This window comes from Podarcis erhardii (assembly GCF_964252035.2).
Source record: "Podarcis erhardii genome assembly, chromosome: 3".
Lineage (NCBI taxonomy): Eukaryota > Metazoa > Chordata > Lepidosauria > Squamata > Lacertidae > Podarcis > Podarcis erhardii.
The window spans coordinates 102,452,177-102,474,615 of NC_138507.1; the positions used below are offsets into that span (position 1 = coordinate 102,452,177).

The following is a 22,439-nucleotide window of genomic DNA, read 5'->3' on the forward strand; positions in this document are numbered from 1 at the left end:
GCATGTATCCCCCCACAATACACTAGGCAGGCCTTCGAAATTAGGTCAGTGGTCTATTCTGTACACTGTGGGAAATTATTCTAGAATTCTACACCTCAATCCTTGAAATCTTTTCTTACTTTTCAGCATAAATTAATAAATTAAGGATTAGTTCTCGTATCCATAATGGTCTTTAAGCAGCTCTTCCTTTTTCACATTATTGTATGCTTAAGAGATTTTTGAAACATTAAGTGGTTTACAAAATACTTTAAAATAAATATCAGCTTCGTCATAAGCTGAAGCCTTTTTTCTTCTTCTCAAGCCTTTGAAGGGCCATGTACCAATTCTGTTATTGAGTGTACCGGTTTCAATATCTTTCTGTCCTTGTAAAGTTTTTGCCTCCTTTTGTTTTATGACATTTTTGGTGGCGCTTTGGTTTTAGATTATTTTACTGTACCCTGTCCTAGGATTGCTTTGGGATGAAAGGCAGGTTAAAAACATTTCAAGAGATATAAATAAAACTTATTGTGGCAATGAATTACTGGAGTTAATACAGTCAAACCTTGGCTCCCGAACGCCTTGGGAGTCGGACGTTTCAGCTCCCGAACGACTGAAAACCGGGAGTGAGTGTTCCAGTTTTTGAACATTCTTTCGGAAGCCGAATGTCCAACGGGAGCTTCCTGCAGCCAATCAGAAGCCGCACTTTGGAAGTCGAACGGACTTCCAGAACGGGTTCTGTTCAACTTTCGAGGTACAACTGTTCTTCCTTTGGCATGAATCCAAAGGAGGGTCATAGGGGCTAGACGACAGTGTGCCTTTATTCTATGGTAACCGTTTCCTAAACCATTGATAGGGAACCTGTGGTCCTCTGGGTACTGTTGGGCTCCCAACTCCCATCACTGCCACCCAGTATAGCCAATGGTTAAGGAAGATGGGAGTTGATGTGCAACAGTATCTGGAGGGCCCCAGATTGCCCCCATCTCTGTCCTAAACAAACAACAGATAAATTTACTGACTTTGCATTGTGATGCAAGGTAGATATTACCTGAGGGATTGTGCTTGGTGGAGTACTTGAAGGTGAAACTAAAGAAATCAACTCTTTCATTGTCATTTTTAACAAGCCTGTTTTACCCTTCTTCGGTTCTGAAGCTAGCAGAGCCTAGAACGAAAAAAGAAGAAATAAAGACAAAGCACAACTCACTAAACTTTTGCAAATAGATCCGACCCAATTGCCTCAAGATTCCTTACACACACCTATCTAGCACAAATGATGAGGAGCATCAGACCTCAGCCTCAAGGCCCAGGAGGTGGCAAAGGGACTTTCAACGTTTAAATCAAAACACAATTGTGACTCATTAAAGAGGCAATTTTTCTAGATGAACGCTAGCCAGAGTTGGTGCGAGCAGTAGAGTAATATAACATTGAGAAATGAAACTGGCAGCTCTAGGAACAAGCTAGAGAAGCAAAAACCTCAGGGATTTATTTTTTTTTAATTTGTTACCATTAAGAAAGCACCTCCCACTTGTCTTAATTCTGTTAGTTTCATTCATAATACATTATCTGTTTTGGATTATGCAACTGGAGAGAGCCAATAAGTATTTGATTAATTTTAACAAGCACTGGTTTTGAAGCTATGCAAGGAATGAGGAAGGTTTGTAGTACTGTACACATATGCTCTTGTCATTTTCATCTTAGGTATTTATAAGGTCTCTATTTATAGCCTGACTTTCAAGGTTGCTCCTCACTTCCCCAAAAGTAGCACGCATATTTGGTGCATCATATTTCTTCAAGTGAAGCTCATTCCAGATCTTTAGTCGTAGTCAAAATAATAATAAATGCTATCCCTGAAGCAAAAAAGTAACCTATTTTCAGGAAATGACAGCCAACTGTCCAGCGCAACATTCCAGATTCTGCTCATTGTTTTGTTCTGTACAAACCCAAATGGAGCCCATGATATTCCATATTGTAGATGAGCTCGGAATCTCTTCCTCTGCTTATATCTGGGCTGACATAGGTTCAATGAAAGTAAGACAGGTGTGTAGGGACTACTGTACTGTTTAGACACAACTGTAATTAAGTTGTGTGTGTGTGTGTGTGTGTGTGTGTGTGTGTGTACACACACACACAAACAAACAAACAAACCAAAAACAACCCATGCATATTTAATAGTCAAGACCATCCTCCAGTTCTTACAGTAGATCCAATGAAGAAACTGCAATTGTTTTAAGATTAGAAGGGCATCTTAGGTACCTGTATATAGAATGGAATCCCAGCACTGCGTCTAGTGGCACATAGTTTAGAAGAAGGATCGCTAGATTTGATTTCTTCCAGTACATTGCACAGCCACTGCTCTGGCAGCCTGTGCAGGCTTTCATTGTCACACCTGCAATGCAAACAAGAGAATGAAAACAAATGAAAGGCTACAACTGAAAACACGGCAATCAGGATACATAACACTTAATGATCTTAAGGTATCAGTGAAATCTCCTTTTTTGGAAAAGCTCTGGCTCATGTCGAAGAATGGATGCTTTTGAATTATGGTGCTGGAGGAGACTCTTGAGAGTCCCATGGACTGCAAGAAGATCAAACCTACCGATTCTGAAGGAAATTAGCCCTGAGTGCTCACTGGAAGGACAGATCCTGAAGTTGAGGCTCCAATATTTTGGCCACCTCATGAGAAGAGAAGACTCCCTGGAAAAGACCCTGATGTTGGGAAAGATGGAGGGCACAAGGAGAAGGGGACGACAGAGGAAGAGATGGTTGGACAGTGTTCTCAAAGCTACTAACATGAGTTTGACCAAACTGCAGGAGGCAGTGGAAGACAGGAGTGCCTGGCGTGCTCTGGTCCATGGGGTCACGAAGAGTTGGACACGACTAAACGACTAAACAACAACAACTAGCTCATGTCAATTTCTCCCAAGAGGACTTTAGAAGAAAAAGAAGAAGATGAAGAAGAAGAGTTTGGATTTGATATCCCGCTTTATCACTACCCGAAGGAGTCTCAAAGCGGCTAACATTCTCCTTTTCCCTTCCTCCCCCACAACAAACACTCTGTGAGGTGAGTGAGGCTGAGAGACTTTAGAGAAGTGTGACTGGCCTAAGGTCACCCAGCAGCTGCAAGTGGAAGAGTGAGGAATCAAACCCGGTTCACCAGATTACGAGTCCACCGCTCTTAACCTTAGGATGCAGACCAAACTGCCTAATCATTAGTCTCGTCCAGGCCTCCCCAACCTGCGGCCCTCCAGATGTTTTGGCCTACAACTCCCATGACTCCTAGCTAACAGGACCAGTGGTCAGGGATGATGGGAATTGTAGTCCAAAACATCTGGAGGGCCGAAGGTTGGGGATGCCTGGTCTGGTCTATACCAGCTGGCAGAGCCTCTACAGGGTTTCAGACACCAGCTTTTCCCAGCCTTGTCTGGAGACACCCAGGATTTAACCTGGGACTTTTTGCATGCAAGGCTGAGCTATAACGGTGCTTTGTTGTGGTGTCAGAAGTGTCCTCTTACCATGAAGTATTTTTCCTCTGCTGTTACACCATTTGGCATAGCCTTTCTGCACCGCAGTCTTAAAAATAAATATTTCTGCCAAAACTAGAGGAATAGCCTCCAGCAAAGGAGCAAAACCTCAAATTCTACCTGGATGCCATGCGCAGCCCAAAATATAGTTCAGCCAGCTGGTCAAACTGAAGTATTTACCCATTTCACATACTTTCCAAAATGCAGTGCAGATGACATTAAGGAAACAGCTCAATAAATTAAGGCTAGTCGCAGAAGATGCAAACTGTTCAAAAACAGGCTAAGCAGATACGCTGCTTAGCTCCGCAAGAGATTAAAGTATGTGGCTTCAGGTGTTATATGAATGCTAATAAGAGCAGCACATAAAAGGGTCTCATTCTTCCTATCCCACAGTCTTCTCATCCCCTAAGAAACACAGGTCATCCCCTACATCTTCCAAAAGGATGAGTTATTCCATATAACATCTGTTTACACTATTATATACTGATTGTTCTATTTTATACACTAAGGATTGTATCTGGCCAAACTGTGAGCAAAAGAGACCTACTGAAATTACAGTGGTGCCCCGCAAGACGAATGCCTCACAAGACGAAAAACTCGCTAGACGAAAGAGTTTTCCGTTTTTGAGGTGCTTTGCAAGACGAATTTCCCTATGGGCTTGCTTCGCAAGACAAAAACGTCTTGCGAGTTCTTGCGAGTTTTTTCCCTTTTCCCCCCTTTCTCTAAGCCACTAATAGCCACTAATAGCCACTAAGCCGCTAATAGCGCTAAGCCGCTAATAGCGCTAAGCCGCTAATAGCCGTGCTTTGCAAGACGAAAAAACCACAAGACGAAGAGACTCGCGGAACGAATTAATTTCGTCTTGCGAGGCACCACTGTAATGGACTTAAGTATTTAATCAATCAATCTTTATTGCGGTCAAAGACCAGACAGCAAAGTTAACAACAACTTAAGTATTCTGATTTCAATGAGTCTGCTCTGAGTTTGACAGAGTTGAATGCAACCCTAATTTTCTTCCGAGCTCGTAATCTCAACTCATTTTACCAACTGTTAATTATGTAAAACATACAACTAAAAAACTGTCTCATCTAGTCCTTTCGTCTTCTTCCACCTAAGAATACATGGGGGAAGTCTTAGTACTTGAGAAGAAGAAAGGAGTAGAGGAATCTGCTTATACCCTGAAAGTCTTACTGAAATTCATGCACCAGCACATCTGTAATTAAAGGTGCATAAAGCACAATCAATCATGTCCAATTTCAGCTCATGCAGGTAACCCTTTCCAGCAGTGGCAGTTCTCACACCTCATTGACACATGTTTAAAACAGCAAGATCTTCTAATTTTTAAAAGCCTGCATACCCTCTCCCAGGTTCTCCCTGGCAAACGGAACTGCAATCTGAGCCAAAATAATGTCCACTCACCAATTGATTGCAAGACATGATTATTACACATGTGTATATTCCAAGTTGTAAGAGACCTTGTAAAGCCATATTAGCTTATTTTTCAGAATTGTGAAAAAAATATGTTCCTGTGTCTATGGTATATATTGGGACTGGGGTAGGGTGGGGGTTTCCTTAATATTATGAAGAGCAATAAACTGTGAGTGATATAGAACTACCTTGCTTTGGAACTACAATACTGATATACCTGTTAAGAGATTTTAAGCAACTGAGTAAGACAAAATTGCAACGCATCTGGCTTTAGTATGGAGTTTGGGATAAGTATTTAAACTTTTAAAGGCACGTTCATGATGCAACAACTTAGAAGACGTCAACATCTAAAGTTTTTTGAATTAAATTTGTGGATACTGAAAGTGCTATATTAGCGAATTTCATATTCAGATGGTGCAATGAAATTGATTTGTATAACCATAGGCAAAATTTCTGTACAGAGATCTATCCTAGAACTGCATCTCACCCTGTTCTTCTCCCTCCCCTCCATGGCAGGGCCTTTTTGGTGGTGGCACAGAGATGGTGGAAATATCCTCTCCACTGAGATCTGTTGCTCCCTTTCTCCTTAACCATGCAGATGCTTACTGAAGACTTCTTTCTTGCAGTGCCCTTTGGGTTTGTGACTTTTGTTTTTAATCTACTTTTCTGGATTTGTTTTTATCTGCTGCCATTTAGACTAGCTTTGCTATTTTATTATTCTTTTGTAAGCTGCCGTGCATGCATCCAGGGTCAATTAATTAAGCAGCCTACTGCATGTGCGCTGTAAGCATAACAGAAAATATACAAAAACATTACAAACCAGCATGACGTTCAAACACAGCCAAACACGGTTTAGCCCAGTGTGCTGTGTGCTGTGGCACCCTGGGGTGCCTTGAATGATAGCCATTTCTTTTTCATATTATTTCCTCGGTCTAGTGCCAAGGGCCTTCTGGCAGTTCCCTCACTGTGAGAAGCCAAGTTACGGAGAACCAGGCAGAGGGCCTTCTCAGTAGTGGCACCCCGCCCTGTGGAACGCCCTCCCACCAGATGTCAAAGAGAACAGCTACCAGACTTTTAGAAGACATCTGAAGGCAGTCCTGTTCAGGGACGCTTTTAATGTTTGATGCATTACTGTATTTTATTATTTTGTTGAAAGCCGCCCAGAGTGGCTGGGGAAGCCCAGCCAGATGGGCGAGGTATAAATAATAAATTATTATTATTATTATTATTATTATTATTATTATTATTATTATTACTCTCTCTCTTCACCAAGACACACACACGCACAGATATATGAACTCAAAAATCTTGTAACGTACATCAATTGATTGTTCACTCATCTTGGTTTATTACTGGCTTACCACTCATTTGAAACAAACCATGATTCTGGTTCACACAGCAAGCCATTCTAGGACTTGCTCATGCCACAAACGGCATCTGCAGGGGAGGGAGGAAGCTGTATAAAAGTGGTGGGGGGAGGTATGTTCACGATTATCCCATGGCTGGTTAGCATGGCATGCAAACCAGCTCTAGGCCTTGCCTGGAATTCACCAAGAAAGTAATACAAAAATATAGCCAAGCTACCACGTAGCTGAAAGCAAAAGTTGTTGGGCTTATCTTTGAACAAACATGAAGCTCCCTCCCACTGGGACTAGCAGAAAGAGGAAAAATATACAGAAATGCAATCTGACAAATCCTTAGCACCACGACGTTGTGCTGCTTTGATGATGCCAGAAGTAATACAAGCCTTTCAGGTCACCCGCTACAGCTCCCACATTTTTGTGCAAGCAAAACTCTGGTAGTCCCGAAGTAGTAAAAACAAGTAAGAACTGTTGACTTTGAAAATGGAAGAGGCTACTCCCTTTGACTTGGCAATAGCACAACCCTCTGGGAAGGCTGAAAAGTTGTTTCCATGAGAAGCAAGTGGCAAGTGAGGGGAAAGAGCTTTTCAACATTGCAATGGCAGTCACTCACTCAAGCATGTCTTTGCCCATGCTGACTCCTGATCTCTATCAGATGGAACAAGCGACTAATTTTATCATACTTAATCTCCAAAACCTCTAATTAAAACATCACACAGCTCGCCAATGTGTAAGTTGCTCTGGTTCTAATTCAGCAAATGGCTTTTGTGGTTTTCTCTGATTTACTTTTCCTCTTGCCAGTTTAAACAATCTCCTGTGCAGGCGGAGAAGCGACTCCAGGCATTTTCAGAGAATACAATAAATGTCCCACATAATCTGTACCTTTTGCCACACAGCTGTACACTCCCCCCCCCCAAATAAACCAACAATGTGCTAAAAGTAACTTAATTTTGCAATGTAATTAAAATGGCACTTTATCTGTGAGCATACAGTATAAAACAGAATGTACAATGTTATTCATCAATGAGCAAAACTGGTAGGCTTCTCAATAGGATATTATTTCAGACATAAATTCAGTCACGGGCAACAAGTTTCCTCATGTGTTATCTTTACAAATAATACAATAATAATTGAAGAAAATAAAGGATTGCATCCAACTTAAGTCATAACCCACTGAAATCAATGGTTAGGATCAATCCTATTTATTTCAGTGGGTCTATGAACATGGCTCAGTTGGATACAACCCAAACAGTATATTCTTCTAGAAGGCCTCTATGGTAGGTCGCCTCAATTTTTGCTAGTAACAGTAGTTAAGTGTTCAGCACTCAGCCATTTTTGCATCTTCTCTCTTGCCACAACCACATAAGATACCAGTATTATCTATAGCATTATTCCAATATTGGTTTTTTTTGGGGGGGGGGTGCGCATGTGAAACTGATGGACAGATGTTCACCACTCACAGAGGGGATGAAATCTGAAACACCAGCTCATAAAATCTTAGTTGCTGCAAGAGACCAGCATTGTATATAGAAATCCCACAATGCCTTTTAATGTTCAAGGAAGCATTTGTTCACAGTATGACTGATGGTTTAAAAACTAGTGAATCATGTTTCCTATCTCAAGATTTCCTACCTCAAGATTTAAAGCCAGGCATAGGCAAACTCCGGCCCTCCAGATGTTTGGGACTACAATTCCCATCATCCCTAGCTAACAGGACCAGTGGTCAGGGATGATGGGAATTGTAGTCCCAAAACATCTGGAGGGCCGGAGTTTGCCTATGCCTGTTTAAAGCCCTAAACGGCCTCAGCCCAGTATACCTGAAAGAGCATCTCCACACCCAGCATTCTCCCTGGACACTGAGGTCCAGCACCAAGGACCTTCTGCTGCCTCCCTCACTGCGAGTAATGAGGTTACAGGGAACCAGGCAGAGGGCCTTCTCGGTAGTGGCACCCGCCCGGTAGAACGCCCTCCCATCAGATGTCAAGAAAATAAAAAACTATCTGACTTTTAGAAGACATTCTTCCCCTGTTTAGGGAAGTTTTTAATGTTTTATCGTGTTTTTAATATTCTGTTGGGAGCCGCCCAGAGTGGCTGGGGAAACCCAGCTAGATGGGTGGGGTATAAATAATAAATCATTATTATGAAGATAAAAGCAACCCAGGAAATTATTCCCCTAATGTAGTCATTATAATGTCAACATGAGGCGTACAAGAGTTAATACATGCTATGGCTAACAGGCAAAAAACCCTAGGCTATGAGTGCAACTGCCTCAGGTGATCACTGGAGAAATGGACATACAGCTCTGAGGAGTTCTCAGATTCTGGGCTGACCATACCCATCCAAGTTCTCCACTAGGTCCCACAAGACAGGAAGCGCTATAGAAGGCTTCCTGTTTGAGATGGGACTTTGCCCGAGCAACAACAGTTTTCCTGGCTCTGGTGTGTTTCTATGTTCTTTGGCTCCGATTCCTGGCTAGCTCCTTCCCTTTGATTCCCCAGCCCAACTCCTCACTCCCTTCCGACAGTGGCCAATGGCTCAGCCCTGACAGCGTGGACTGCACCCAAATGAAGTTGACTTTGCTTAGTTCTTATGTGGGAGAACTAATTAAAATGAAATGGAAAAATACGATTCATCATAGCGGGTGTAAGTCGGCCTTTGTACACCTTTATAAATTATCAGATTTATACATCAGCCAATGAAAAGCAGCGAGAATTTCCAAGCAAAATTTTTTTCTTTTTTTCTGAAAGCTGTAAATGTATTACTCATTTTCAAAAGGAGAGGGGGGTGGGGAAGAGAATTTATTCCACGTTTCCTCAAAATCTCAGCATTTAATAGGCTGGACAGCAGTTTTGTTTTTTCTGAAGTTACTTGAACATAAACATTTGTCAGGCTTAGGAGAATGGCACAGACAAAGGATGCTGAACTCTGCTCAGTGCCATTGCTTTTCTCCCTGTAGTCCATCTCCTGACACCAGGTATCATTTTTCTTCCATTTATGCTCCAATACCAGAAGTGAAGGAAAAACAACTTTGGGGTGTGGGGAAGAAGCTGAAGAGAGAAACTGCTTGAGGGATGGGTTTGCCACTTACCAGAACATCCTCCTGCATTTAAATCACACAACTGCCCGCATGACCAATAGTCAAGGACAATAAAAGCTGTAATTCAGAAACATCTGGAAAGCTAAAAGTTAGTGGCTCATACAGCCTGCACATTTTTTGGTAAGCTGTCTTTTGAGTATTTTTGTGGGAAGGTTTAATAAGTAAGATAAGCTGTAGGCAGAGTGAGGGAGATGTTGAAGCAGTTAAATGCTTCACATTTAAGAAATTACCTCAGAGCATGGAATGGGGAACCTGTGGTCCTCTGAAATTGTTGGATCCCAACTTCCATAAGCCTCAGACAACATGGCAAATGATTAGGAGTCCAACATCTGGAGGGCCACAGGTTTCCCAACATGAATTAAGAGAAACACATTCTTCCTTTCAGCATATTTTGGAAGTATTGCAAGACTACCGGCTTTGGATTGGTTTTAGTTACCAGAAAGCAGGTATATCAAGGAACAGAGAGCCAAGGAAATGTTGAGGTCTTGGTTAGGTAATATGATATTTGGGTGTGCAGGGAGGAGCTAAAACTATGGTATACTCCATGAAAAAACAAGTTCATATCCACGTAAGTGACTTCCTGCCTGCACAAAAGCTTGAATGCTACAGAAGAGAGTGACTTTTGGTGCACTTTACCTTGAGAGTACTTCAGTGAGCTTTACAAAACCGGCGTAAGCCAGCTCAAACGCGCCTCTGTGCCTTGACTTCAGAAGGTGATGCTTGAAATACTCCCCAATCTCTTTCACCTAGAAAAACGGTTTGGATTTTCTTAAGCAAACTGCAAAGATTTTACACACAAGTACTTTTGACAAGCTAAGAAGAATGGTATCGCAGACAGAGCCAATGCAATTGTTTACACAGCCCCATTGAAACCTATGGTCTGCTCCTGAGAGTTTACTTACATAAATCAACTGCACTGTTTCTCCTGACAGCAACTCTTAGCATTGCTTGATTGCGTTAGTTGTTAAAACCTGCTTTTTAAACATTAGAGGGCTGGTTAGCCAGCAGCTCATGCCCGTGCCATCTTTCCTCAATGTGTAAACACAAGGAGGGCAGGCGTGATCCCGATCATGCCATAAGTCAGGGGTGGGGAACCATTCCGATGGTGGAGGTACATTGTTGATGACTCCACACTCCCTGGGCCTTGTAAGAGGTCCAAGCAGAGCTCTCAGCCAGATGAAAACATCTGCTGGAGACAACGTGCAAATAAAAATATTAGCACTACTTCCCTGCGCATAGGATAGCCAAAAAGCAAGGGATACACTAAGCAGTTGGTCACCAGTACCCTTTCAAGTAGCTGGTTGAAGTTTCAAACAATGGCAATGCCTTTGCAGGAGCAGGATTTGACCTCCCAGTTCCCCCCACCTCCAGCCTCCTGAGAAAGGCTGACAGAAGAGGAGGAAAGCATGTTGTGTATATCAGACTGCCAAGATGGAAACTGGTCTGGTTGAAACCATATGGGAAAGGGAAAAGGTCATCAATTAAACCCAGAAATCTAATAAATCCAAAATATTTCCAAATGAAATACTTGTGGTAAGCTAATTTCTTGTAAACACTGTAGTCCGTTCTCTTGAACAGTCCCAGATGGTGTGCTAGCCTCCGTGAGGTTTTAAAAAAAGGGGAGGGGGGCGTTAGAAAAGCAGCCCTGAATGGGCATAATTCTGTCATCCAGCCTGTGGGGAACACGATACCCTCAATCCATCAATGTGTTTGCTGTCGAAAATTACAGACCATAAAAGCTATACTAAAATGGCAATTTCATCGGCTCTCACCTTGCCATTTGCCAAATGAGAAACATATAAGTGGAAGTGAAACTGAAGTCAGTTAAACGAATTCTCAATGTTTAATGGATAGATATATGACTACCCCCCTCCATTAAATAAATGGAAGGCTCCCCAAGTATGGATGGCCTGAATAGCAACTTCAGATTACACTTGAAAGTGCCCTTTCTAAAATGCTCACCTATGAGAATACTGTATCGTAACTGGTAATCAGTGTAAACAGTAATTAAATGTACCTAAATGGAAAATCAGTAAACAATTTGCAGTGCTAAAGCACTGTTTTATTCAAAATTGCTCCCTGGTATAAGCAGTCACGAATCTTCCCTGAATATTTTTGTCTCTTAAAAAAACACCTTTGAGCTACTTCTCAATGCCAAATTATAGAGAAGTGAACCAATTAAAAGAATCTGAAATTTAAAGTAAGCACAGCTGCTGTTAACATCTAGCCAACACCTCCCCCCCCCAAGTGTCTGTCCATAAAACATCAGCATTATTTGGAAAACAGCAGGACAGGATAAAAAGAAAGATGTGATAGACAAAAGGCCAACAGTAATTCGTTCCAATACTTCATATACAGTTCCAAGGACAGAAGAGTTCAAACCATAGAATATTAAATAGTCTTACCTGCTGTACTGTTATCAGTGCATCCGGACAATTGGGAAGCGCCTGTAAAGGCAGAAGCTGACACAACTTGCCTAAAAGTAATGATATTTCCTTCATACTTCGCCAGCAACAAACCAGCACCATCTGAGCTGTTACGTCACATGTCTGCTGTTCTTCATCTTAAACAAATAAGTATAATGGATATATGTAGAGACAGCTAAAGACTTCTGTTCCAGCAAGGCAACCCAGGCATTCAATTTTAGCAGGTAAATTTTGACACACAATTTCAGTATACCACTGATTTAAAATGACGGATTACATTTTTAAAAAATATTTCAACGTTATTTATTTTTTAAAGGAATGTTTTTACAATGCCTATTGTAAACCGCTTAAGAGGCCTTTCGTTCTAGTAAGCAGTGTATACATTTTGTTAAATAAAGTAAATAGGCAAGGAGGGAAACAATTCCTGCCTGAAACCCTGGACAGCCACTGCTGTCCACTTAAACCAAGGCAATACTGAGCTTGATGGACCAATGGTCTGAGTCAATCTGAGACATCTTCCTATGTTACTAGATTCCCCAAGGCCAGAATTTGCAACCAGCAAGCGTTGCTGGCATTTTATGTCTAGGTTACACAGGCTGAGAGCCTACCTGCCCGTGGACTGTCTCGCCAGAGTGGTGCATGCTCTAGTTATCTCCCACTTGGACTACTGCAATGAGCTCTACGTGGGGCTACCTTTGAAGGTGACCCGGAAACTGCAATGCGGTGGCTAGACTGGTGACTGGGAGTGGCCGCCGGGACCACATAACACCGGTCCTAAGAGATCTGCATTGGCTCCCAGTACGTTTCCGAGCACAATTCAAAGTGTTGGTGCTGACCTTTAAAGCCTTAAATGGCCTTGGTCCTTTATACTTGAAGGAGCGTCTCCACCCCATCGTTCAGCCCAGACACTGAGATCCAGCGCCGAGGGCTTTCTGGCAGTTCCCTCAATGCGAGAAGTGAGGTTACAGGGAACCAGACAGAGGGCCTTCTCGGTAGTGGCGCCCGCCCTGTGGAACGCCCTCCCCTCAGATGTCAAGGAAATAAGCAGTTATCCTATTTTTAAAAGACATCTGAAGGCAGCCCTGTTTAGGGAAGTTTTTAATATTTAATGCTGTATTGTTTTTAACACTTGATTGGGAGCCGCCCAGAGTGGCTGGGGAAACTCAGCCAGATGGGCGGGGTATAAATAATAAATTATTATTATAGGTTCTAAGTCAGTACATCTCAGGTTCGATCCCCCTATGGGGCAGCTGCATATTCCTGAACTGCAGGGCATTGGAATAGATGACCCTCAGGGTCCTTTCCAACTCCACAATTCTATGACTCTATAACGTAGGATCTCAGGCAATGAAAGCAGGCGACATGTCCTTGCTCAGAAGACCTTCAGCTTCTCTTGCCAAACAGTTGATTAGGCTCCCAGGCCTCACATTAGAGATCTCCTTGGCTTCCTGAAGCCAGTCCCTTCTCTGAACAGGTGATCAGCATTGTCCCAGATTTACAGTCTGCTTAGCATCACACACACAAAAACCCTGGTACTAGATACAGAGGTTTATCTGTTTCCTGCAACATCCTTTTCCATGTGCAGGGCAAGATCTAAAAAACCATATACACACCTGTTTTTACCCGTTTCATTTCCTCTCAGTGGACCAGGGCAACGAGACAATGTGGGAATAAGTTTAACATAGACAGGACACCACTGTGTGTTTTTGGGGGGCAGCTGAAGAGATCACTGCTACATCAGCAAAAATATGTCATAATCACTTTGAGGTTTTCTATAATGGAGCAGTATATATATATATTTTTATAAATTATATATATATAATATGATGTAAAGTCAGACCTCACCAATGGGACGCACAAAGTATTAACATGCAGATATTCAGTTAAAAGACTTTTAAAAAGGAGAAACAATCTCTTTTTCAATCAATCAATCTATTGCTATTAAAAACTACATGCATGAATATGAAACTGTAGGAATTAAAGGGAGGGGAAATAATTTTTAAAAATTAACTTCATATGGCATAGATGGATTTTTACCTCAGCATTCCCAGCATTTTACTTGTTTTGAAATGAAGGTCCCAACGGAGGCCATTTATAAGTGTGTGAAATTCAACTACCCCACCCAGTGGTTTTGATGTGAAAAGCAACTTTTAAAAGGATTTCCCAAAACAGACGAAAATAGTAGGCAGCAGAGTTAATCCAGCGGGCAGGGGCTTTTCTAACAGAGACCATTTATAAGCCACTTTGGTTCACAAAGAGAGAAAGGTGGGGACACGAAAAAGATGCTTAACCTCAACCACCACCATTCTCCCTTGCATGTGTACACAAACACACATACACACACACACACACACACACACACACACACACAGAGTTTGCCTGAAATTACCTCTAATTTCAGTGCAAATGTTTTCCGCTCCCTCACTGGTACAGTCTAGCCTGCCGCGCTCTTGGAACAATTTTGTTTCGCTGAAATAATCGTTCGTATCACGTGGCTGTATCTCACGCAGAATCAACTGTAAGCGCTCTGAACTGTCTATGGAGAACAGAGAAAATTGGCTTAAAAATGAACACTTTCCAACCAACAGTTGATTCATCAATATTTCCAAAACACAGAGTGGACCTCTCTTCAGGAGATATTTTCAGTTCTATGTCCTGAACAACCAAATGGCACAGTGAACCCCACTATTGAGAGATAATAACAGGAACCAGCAAGAAGACTGAAGACAACTTTGGTAAAGAGCAAGCTACATAAAACTATTGCACCAAGAGATGCCAGGATTTTTAGAAATATTCATGGGTTACCCAAGTCAGTATCCATTGGAATAAGACCTTCTGGTGATGAACTCTGAACTACTGGAGACACTACAGCAGAAAGCTCATAAGACATCAGAATAAGCTTTGCCACCACCTCTTTCCATTCAGGAATCAGGGTCAAATTACTGTAAGAAGAGAAAATCATGGAATTCAAAGTAAACATTTCATTGTGACAAAGTAACAACATTAACTTTATGATAATTTTTAATGCTTCCCATTTCTTTACTATAATCATACAATTCATACTGCAGCTTAGAATAGCCTCCCGAAAATTTCTGATTGTGGGGAGGCTTCTAAGCACGCTCTGCTGAATGCAGTTAGAAACCCCCTTCAGACTATGGGATACCCAGACTCCTATAACCAACATGCAAAAGACTAACTGATGCATGAAGGGGTTAATACCATAAAGCAAGGTGTCCTGACAGGCTTAGCTATGTCCACTTCCCTTACCTTGGAAGGAAATGGGTGATCAAGCCTACTGTTGCTTTCCAGTCTACTAGAGAAGCTCAACCCATAAGGAGGTCTGAGCTAGTTGCTGCAGCTCAGACTGCATGGCTCATACAAGCCACTTTTGAGCTCCTATACCAATAATTTAGGAACATTTGCCTCTGTAAATAAGCCAAGTTTTACTGCCCGTGCAACTTTTTCTGAATGCTGTATGGAAAAGCACATAAATCTGACCTTTGGAGAGTCTGTAAGTAAACATGGTTACTTTTTCTATACTAGCAGAATAGGGAAGTTTTGGAATCCACAAGGGCATATTTTAAAGGTCTAATGGCCCATATTTCCATACTTTACTTTGCTGCATATTTTGTGATTACAGCGGTACTTCGGGTTACATATGCTTCAGGTTACCTACGCTTCAGGTTACATACTCCGCTAACCCAGAAATATTACCTTGGGTTAAGAACTTTGCTTCAGGATGAGAACAGAAACGGTGCAGCGGCAGTGCAGCGGCAGCAGTGGGAGGCCCCATTAGCTAAAGTGCTTCTTCAGGTTAAGAACAGTTTCAGGTTAAGAAGAGACCTCCAGAACGAATTACGTTCTTAACCCGAGGTACCACTGTATATATCTCTGCAGAGGTTCTCTCACCAAAGAGTACTTGCCCTACCTAAACTTTGATCTTGGCATCCAGGAATTCTCCTTTTTATACCTATTTTTTTCCCTTCCCACAGACTTCCACACTAAACACACAAAGATTAGAAGTTCTGCCGATAGGGGGATGCAGGGGGTAGGATGCTGCCATGTTCCTGATTGCAGAGAGATATCGAAGTGCCTTTAGCAGAACATGGTTAGAACCCCCATCCATCCCCAAGCTGGAGCTGGCAGGTACATGCACAACAGAGGTTGGGCCTGGTACACCCTACCTTATACTTCCTACACAAGCTATTTGATCCCTAACCTAATAACCACACAGGGGCAATATTACTCACTTTAATGGTAACTGATGCAGAGCTGCTGTTATACAATGTACACGGCCATACATTGGAAATGAAGTAGCCGCTTGAAGTAAAGACTTGTCTGCTTGCCGTATTTCTCCTTCAAGGTTCACCATCAAGCTTTTGACAACTATATATATATTAGTACAAACACAGGGCGGAAATCAAAGTGATAGTCATGGTATTCTGTACAAAATCAAATTCTTTAATAATAAACAGACAGTTGAAAGACTAGATGCCATGAGAGAGCCACCTCTGAATTTAAAAGTTGGCCATGAAAACAGAAGAACAGGAAGAGGGACTGAACACACACACACACACACACACACACACACACATTCATTTTGGGGCCACAATGCAACCTTTCCCACTGGCTTCCACGAGATTTGCTCTGGAATACATAATTTTGAAGGTTTTTCCTATAGCCAACACTAAAGAGCAACATTTTGTCTGTTAGGACATAAGAGCAGGGCAGATATAATTTGAGGCAAGGAGCATGCAACTTCTTAATCACTGTGGGAATGGAATTGATTCATTAAAGATATTTTCAAAAAGGTAATGAATGTGATCAATAAGATAACAGGATAAAATGTAAAGGACCCCTGGACGGTTAAGTCCAGTCAAAGGCAACCATAGGGTGTGGCGCTCATCTCGCTTTCAGGCCGAGAGAGCTTCCATCTGTCCACAGACAGCTTTCCGGGTCATGCGGCCAGCATGACTAAACCACTTCTGGCACAATGAGGCACCGTGACGGAAACCAGAGTGCACGGAAATGCTGTTTACCTTCCCGCCATAGCAGTACCTATTTATCTACTTGCACTTGTGTGCTTTCGAACTACTAGGTTGGCAGAAGCTGGGACAGAGCAACGGGATTCGAAACACTGATCTTCCAATCGGTAAGAGGCTCAGTGGTTTAGACCACAGCGCCACACACATCCCTTTAAAAGGGTATGACATACCATTGATACCAACTGTAGTTCTATGTGCCTTGAAAGACTATGTTAATATTAGACACTGAAATTAGCCAAAAATTGGTCATGCTTTACCTTGCATGAGCATAACTGCTTTCTGTAGTGCAAAGCTAACACTGAATGCAGCCCCTGTGTATATGAACAAACTGATCCCACAAGACTAAACACCTAGTGACAAGCTTTCAATTATGGTGGGAACCATTTATCAGGTTTTGAAATCAGCCATATTAGGGCACTTCCAGTTCAAAATATATTACTTTCTGTTCTTTGTCTTTCTTTGACTTCTATGGTCACAACAAAAGCATTCAAAGATGTACAGGAGATTTCTTTTGGAGAGAACAAAACTTCCTCTTCTGCTCAATACTGACCAGCCAAAGTGTTCTCCTCCACTGGATCACTAGACTTATCCTCATCCGGCTGAAATGTGTTCAGAGGTAGATGATTGTTTAAGCAGGTCTTCAGCAGGCCTTTCTGGTGTATTAAGAAGTCCAGCAAATAGGAAGCTGTTACACAGTCGTAAGGCTTGGTACTTGTGCTGAGCTGCATCGCAACTTGAAACAATGACTGCAGTTGCTGAGGATCCTGAAGTAAAAAGTTCAACACATTTAAATACAAGTTTATTGAATACTGTACTGATTTATGTTCTAATCCAGACCCCTTGTTAAAATATACTTTGGGGGCGGGGAATTGTTGCTATTATGCAGGAGTAGAAACAAATCTCCTGTAAAAAGGACTTTTCAGACTGGCCACCAGGAACCACTAAAATAGATATCAGTACCAAAATCTTCAGATACGTGGAAGGGTCTCAGGTCCAAATCCAAACTGCTGATTTGTACGAATGGTCCCAATACCTAACTCAATTGCCAACCCAGAGACATAAAAAAAATATGGCATACAGGAGGAAGAGCAACCCCACTTTGGGGGTCCTGGCCCATTCTGTTTTAATTCTGGTTTCAACTGGTCCACCAGGAAAACTACTTGACAAACAATACATTACAAAATTGAGAATGTGGTGTGTTTATAAACTTTATCCATACCCGAAAATAAGGCAAGACAGGATGAAGCTTCATCAGAAGATCAAATGCCAAGATCTTTATTTCCTCATAAGTGCTGGCAAAGCAGTAGAGTAGAGTCTGAAGACGAGGAAGGCTGACCTCTTGCACTACCTGAAACAGTTCTTGGCTCTGGCCTGCTCCAAAGGATACCCAACGAACACATGCAAAAGAGGGTGTTTTCGTTATAAGTCGCAGAGGAAAAATGTTGTATTCTGTTTTGTTACATTTAGATTTTTAGCACTTGATTGCATTATTAAACGAAGTAATCATACAGTTCAACATCAGCTTATTGGAAACAGTTTAGGAGAGTTTGTGGTTCAATTTACAGGAGAGGTTGCATTCTTACAAAAAGACGAGAGCTGGTATGGCTGAAGAAAAGGGAAGACAGGGTAGCGTAACATGAAGAGCCTGTGCAATAGGAGGATTTAAAAAATGAACTATGTGGCATTTCCCTCCCCATCTGGCGAGCTCTTCCTTTGGAGCTACTTGCTGCGCTGAGAAGCCTAAAGTGATCATTGCCATCATGGTGGAAGGAGTGCTGTGCCAGAAAGTTTCCTCAGGAAATAGGCCAGGCAAGATGAATAAACCAGTCAAAAGAGGCAGGTTGGCATCCCACGTTACAACTTGCAGCAAACATCACCATGCAGCAACTTTCCCAATATTGTCAATTCTCACCTGACTTTTTGTATTCAGGTTCACAGATATAAATACATAACGTGTAGGCGCCCCAGGCAGAGAAATACATGGTTGTTGCCTTTTTACAACATTCCAACCAAACATTCAGGGAAGGGCCCTGGGCTCAATGGTAGGGCACCTGCTTGGCCTGGAGAAGGGCCCAAGTTCAATCCCTGGAGTCTCTAGGTAGGTCTGGAAACGTTCCCTGCTTTAAACCCTGGAGAGCTCCTGCCAATCAGAGTAGACAATACTTAATGAGATGGACCAATGGCCTGACTCCATGTAAGGCAGCTTTTTGTGAACGTGCATGCAGAAACCAGGCCCAGATTAAGCTGCTTATCAAGTGGAATTTAAATGGGAACACAGTGAAAACACACATATATATGCAACTTCGCACTTGATGCTTGTAATTTTTAAAAAAATTATGAAGAACTGATAATTTCGTTGGGGTATGGATATTCAAAATGCGGCAGGGATGCCATATTGCCGGATTCTGTACATATTGCCGGATTCTGTCAACTCCAAATAGTTAGATCTAAGATCTAGCAGTTGTTTAGGAATATCCTTGTAGATCTCAATTCTTTTGTCCAAAATATCCAGTGACTTTCCGTAGTGTAGGCCCAAAATCTTATCCCTTTCCTCCTTTGACCTCAGTATTATCAAACAGTCTCTGGGCTTCTCTTTCTTTAGAAGTCTTCCGAGCCTAAAAGCCGAGACGATTTTAAAGTCCTTTTCCTCTAAACTCCAAAATTTGGAAAATTCTTTAGTCAAAAACTCAGCTAGGTTGCCTTCTTCCACTTCTGGTATTGCTCTTATCCTTAAATTGCTCTCCCTGTTCCGCAGTTCAAGCATGGACAAATAGGTCTGATGTTCACCTACTTGTTTACAGAGTGGTCTTACCTCTTGTTCTAAGTTTTCAAGTTTTTGGCTGGTATCTTCAGCCAATTTCCGATTTTCCCCTGCAGCCTCCTTCAATTCTCCGATTGCTTGAGTATTCTGTGCAACTTGTCCAGATAATTTATTTAAACATTCTATGTTCTGCTCAATTTTATATATTTGCTCATCGGCTTTCTTATCCAAAGATTCTACTTTCTTATCCAAAGATTCTAATTTTTCGAAAATTTTCTCTAAGATAGCAGTGCTTGCCCCTGAGGCCATATCTTCCAGTTGTAATTCCTCAGTTTCTCCCTCCCCTGCCCGAGGCAGAGAAACAGCTTCCACCTCAGAAGGCAAAGTAGGCACAGATGATCTACGTGCCTGTGAGGCTGCGGTTAAAGTTGTCAAAGTTGTTTGTTTAGTTCTTCCTCTCCTTCTTGTACCACTCATTCCAAAGTTATCTAAAAGTCAAGGTCAAGCTGAGTTGTTCCCATGAGAAAGCCACGGCCCAGATGGTAACAGTCAACAGAGGGCCGGGAAAAGGAAAGTAAAATAAAAGTCACTGTTATAAGTCCCAAATCCTCTAGGGGGAGTTTAAAATATTTCAGGAAAGAAGTCAATTTCAATTAAAATAAAGTCAGATTTTTAAATCCAGGAACCTTCAATAAAAAGATTTTTCAGCAGAGTTGAGGTTCAGTACAGCAACAGTGTTTCTAATGGTGCAAGCTGGTAATCCAAATGCCTTAAAGTAACAAGTTCAAACTCTCTCAGATTGTTTCAAAGTTCAGATTCAAAGTATCCAAACTGCAAACTGCAAGCTGACAGCTCAGTTTCTCAGGCAGCTCCAGCGCCTGGGGTTTTTAGTTAGAATGTAGCTCCAAAGGGAGAAAGATATCCCCGTGTAATTAAAATTCATAAGAGTCCAACACATAGAGTAATTGTTCCACTTAAAATAAAGTTCAATGGGTGCTCAGATCAAATAGTTTAAAAGATCTCTCTTTGCCTCCACTCCTCCAGCTCTTTGCGTTCAAGTTCAATGGGAGCGGAAGACGGACTTCCTGTTTTTCGTCACTCCGCTTTCAGCCAAATTCAATATTTTAAAGTCCCAAATTGCATAGAGTCAGATGTTTACTCACGGGTTGTTGTTTTCAAGGCATAAATTTCAGGAAGAAAGGTCAGCGCTCACTGGCAACAGCTACGCGGCTTCACTCCGCCGATTGCGGAACGACCCACAGCGCCGCAGCCTCCTCCGCGATCCGGAGCCCCTTACGGGGTTCCTTCAACGTTTCGGTGGCCGCTACAGGCGCCCGCCGGGTCCCAGGACCGCAGGCTTCTGCTGCCTGCGGTTTTCCGTTTTGGGTCTCCGCTGCGCCGTAGCGGACGACCCTTCTCGTGCGGAGCTTCCCTTCCCCGTTAGGAAAGGGCAGCCATTACCCTTCGCGCCGCCTCCGGAAGTCTATATGTTTGAGTTATTATTCAGTGAGGGAACGAGGAACAGATTTGCTAAGCGTGGAAGAGGTAACCATGTAGACCAAGGGGTGGAGTGTATAGACAATCTATCCGGAATATAATTGTATTTTGAGATAATGGTCTGACATGGGTACTCTTCCTGCCTCTGTTTACTTCCCCCTCTATTTCTCTTGTTCAGCTCTTTGACAGCTGAGAACAGCCTTTGAAGCCCTAATCTGCGGAAGGAAGGAACAGCGCTGGGTACCTTTACCTTTTCTGATGTTAGACATTGTTTAGAGAACGTACGGCATGGGAAGAGGTGGATAGCTAATGAACAATCTACACATAGCTAGTTGGGCAAGGCATGTAGGCTAGCAGGCAAGTTAGCTATAAATCAGATGGTTTGGGGGCTTCTTTGAAGCTCGTGGACAGACAGATGGCCACAGGGCCGTGCAAACTGAAGCTACCTGGGGGATCGCTTCCCCACTTTTTGAGGGCTTCCAAGTGGCAGATTGAGGTGCTTGCTTGGTATGTATATATTGCTTGCTGTTTAGAATGAAATCTTCAAACTTCTCACTCATTTGTGTCGTGTATTGCCTCTGAATCTAGTTTAAAAAGAACCACCTTGCATTTGGCAAGACAAGGTCCAGGAAAAAAGATACTCCAATACACCAAGCTTTACCCATTCACATCAAGACAAATAGCAAGGAGCGAATGAGCCATATGGCACTTGAACTGCGGCACTCTCCAAGTAGTGGAGTACTTCTCTTCTGAAACAAAATGTTATTACTCCTTCTACTACTGTTCCATTTTTTTGTTAGAAAAAGCAGGTGGCAACCGAGGGGGGAAAAGCCACTGTATTCAGTTATAATATAACCTGACCGTAGACATTTAACAAAATCTTTCCCCACTGCATTTTCAAGACAGCTTACCTTCTAATATGGGAAACGTTTCAGCTATTAATCCCAAAACAGTCAGTGCAGTAAATCTGGTTGGATGGGACGAACCAGGAAACAGGGCTCCGAAAAGAATATCACAGACAGAGGACATGAAATCCTAAGGATGGGAAACAGAAGCCACAGACAGATCAAATAGAAGACTGTCTACGAAAGGGGTTGGGGATATTTTTGACCCACCCAATCCCAGAGCTGTAATTCAAACATATGCTTGACGAATTCTCATTGACTAAACAAATTTCATCAATCCTTTTACACAACCTATGAGATAGCCCCAGTTTCTAGTTACCCCTTTCTGACAGGGTTTTGCCAAGCCCCAAAGGGATATCCTCCTGGACAAAACAACAACAAAACAAAAAACCAACCTCCATGAGCCAATATATTTTTACAAG

General features: G+C 42.3%; 1 protein-coding gene across 5 annotated transcripts in view; it reads right to left on the bottom strand.

Annotated features, from left to right (window-relative positions):
- THADA (THADA armadillo repeat containing) overlaps nucleotides 1-22,439 on the bottom strand; it is a 157,213-nt gene that overhangs the window by 112,126 nt on the left and 22,648 nt on the right. For all 5 annotated transcript variants that reach the window (XR_014154525.1, XM_081854447.1, XM_081854446.1 and 2 more), the window contains exons 15-24: nucleotides 22,024-22,147; nucleotides 18,074-18,225; nucleotides 17,405-17,618; nucleotides 16,060-16,195; nucleotides 14,615-14,751; nucleotides 14,199-14,345; nucleotides 11,789-11,946; nucleotides 10,020-10,129; nucleotides 2,230-2,362; nucleotides 1,025-1,138 (exon numbers count right to left, since the gene is read on the bottom strand). Coding sequence is in view for 4 of the 5 variants with exons in the window: in XM_081854447.1 (XP_081710573.1) it covers nucleotides 1,025-1,138; nucleotides 2,230-2,362; nucleotides 10,020-10,129; nucleotides 11,789-11,946; nucleotides 14,199-14,345; nucleotides 14,615-14,751; nucleotides 16,060-16,195; nucleotides 17,405-17,618; nucleotides 18,074-18,225; nucleotides 22,024-22,147 (1,425 nt within the window). In the remaining variant the exon portion in view is untranslated. The remainder of the gene's footprint in view (nucleotides 1-1,024; nucleotides 1,139-2,229; nucleotides 2,363-10,019; nucleotides 10,130-11,788; nucleotides 11,947-14,198; nucleotides 14,346-14,614; nucleotides 14,752-16,059; nucleotides 16,196-17,404; nucleotides 17,619-18,073; nucleotides 18,226-22,023; nucleotides 22,148-22,439) is intronic.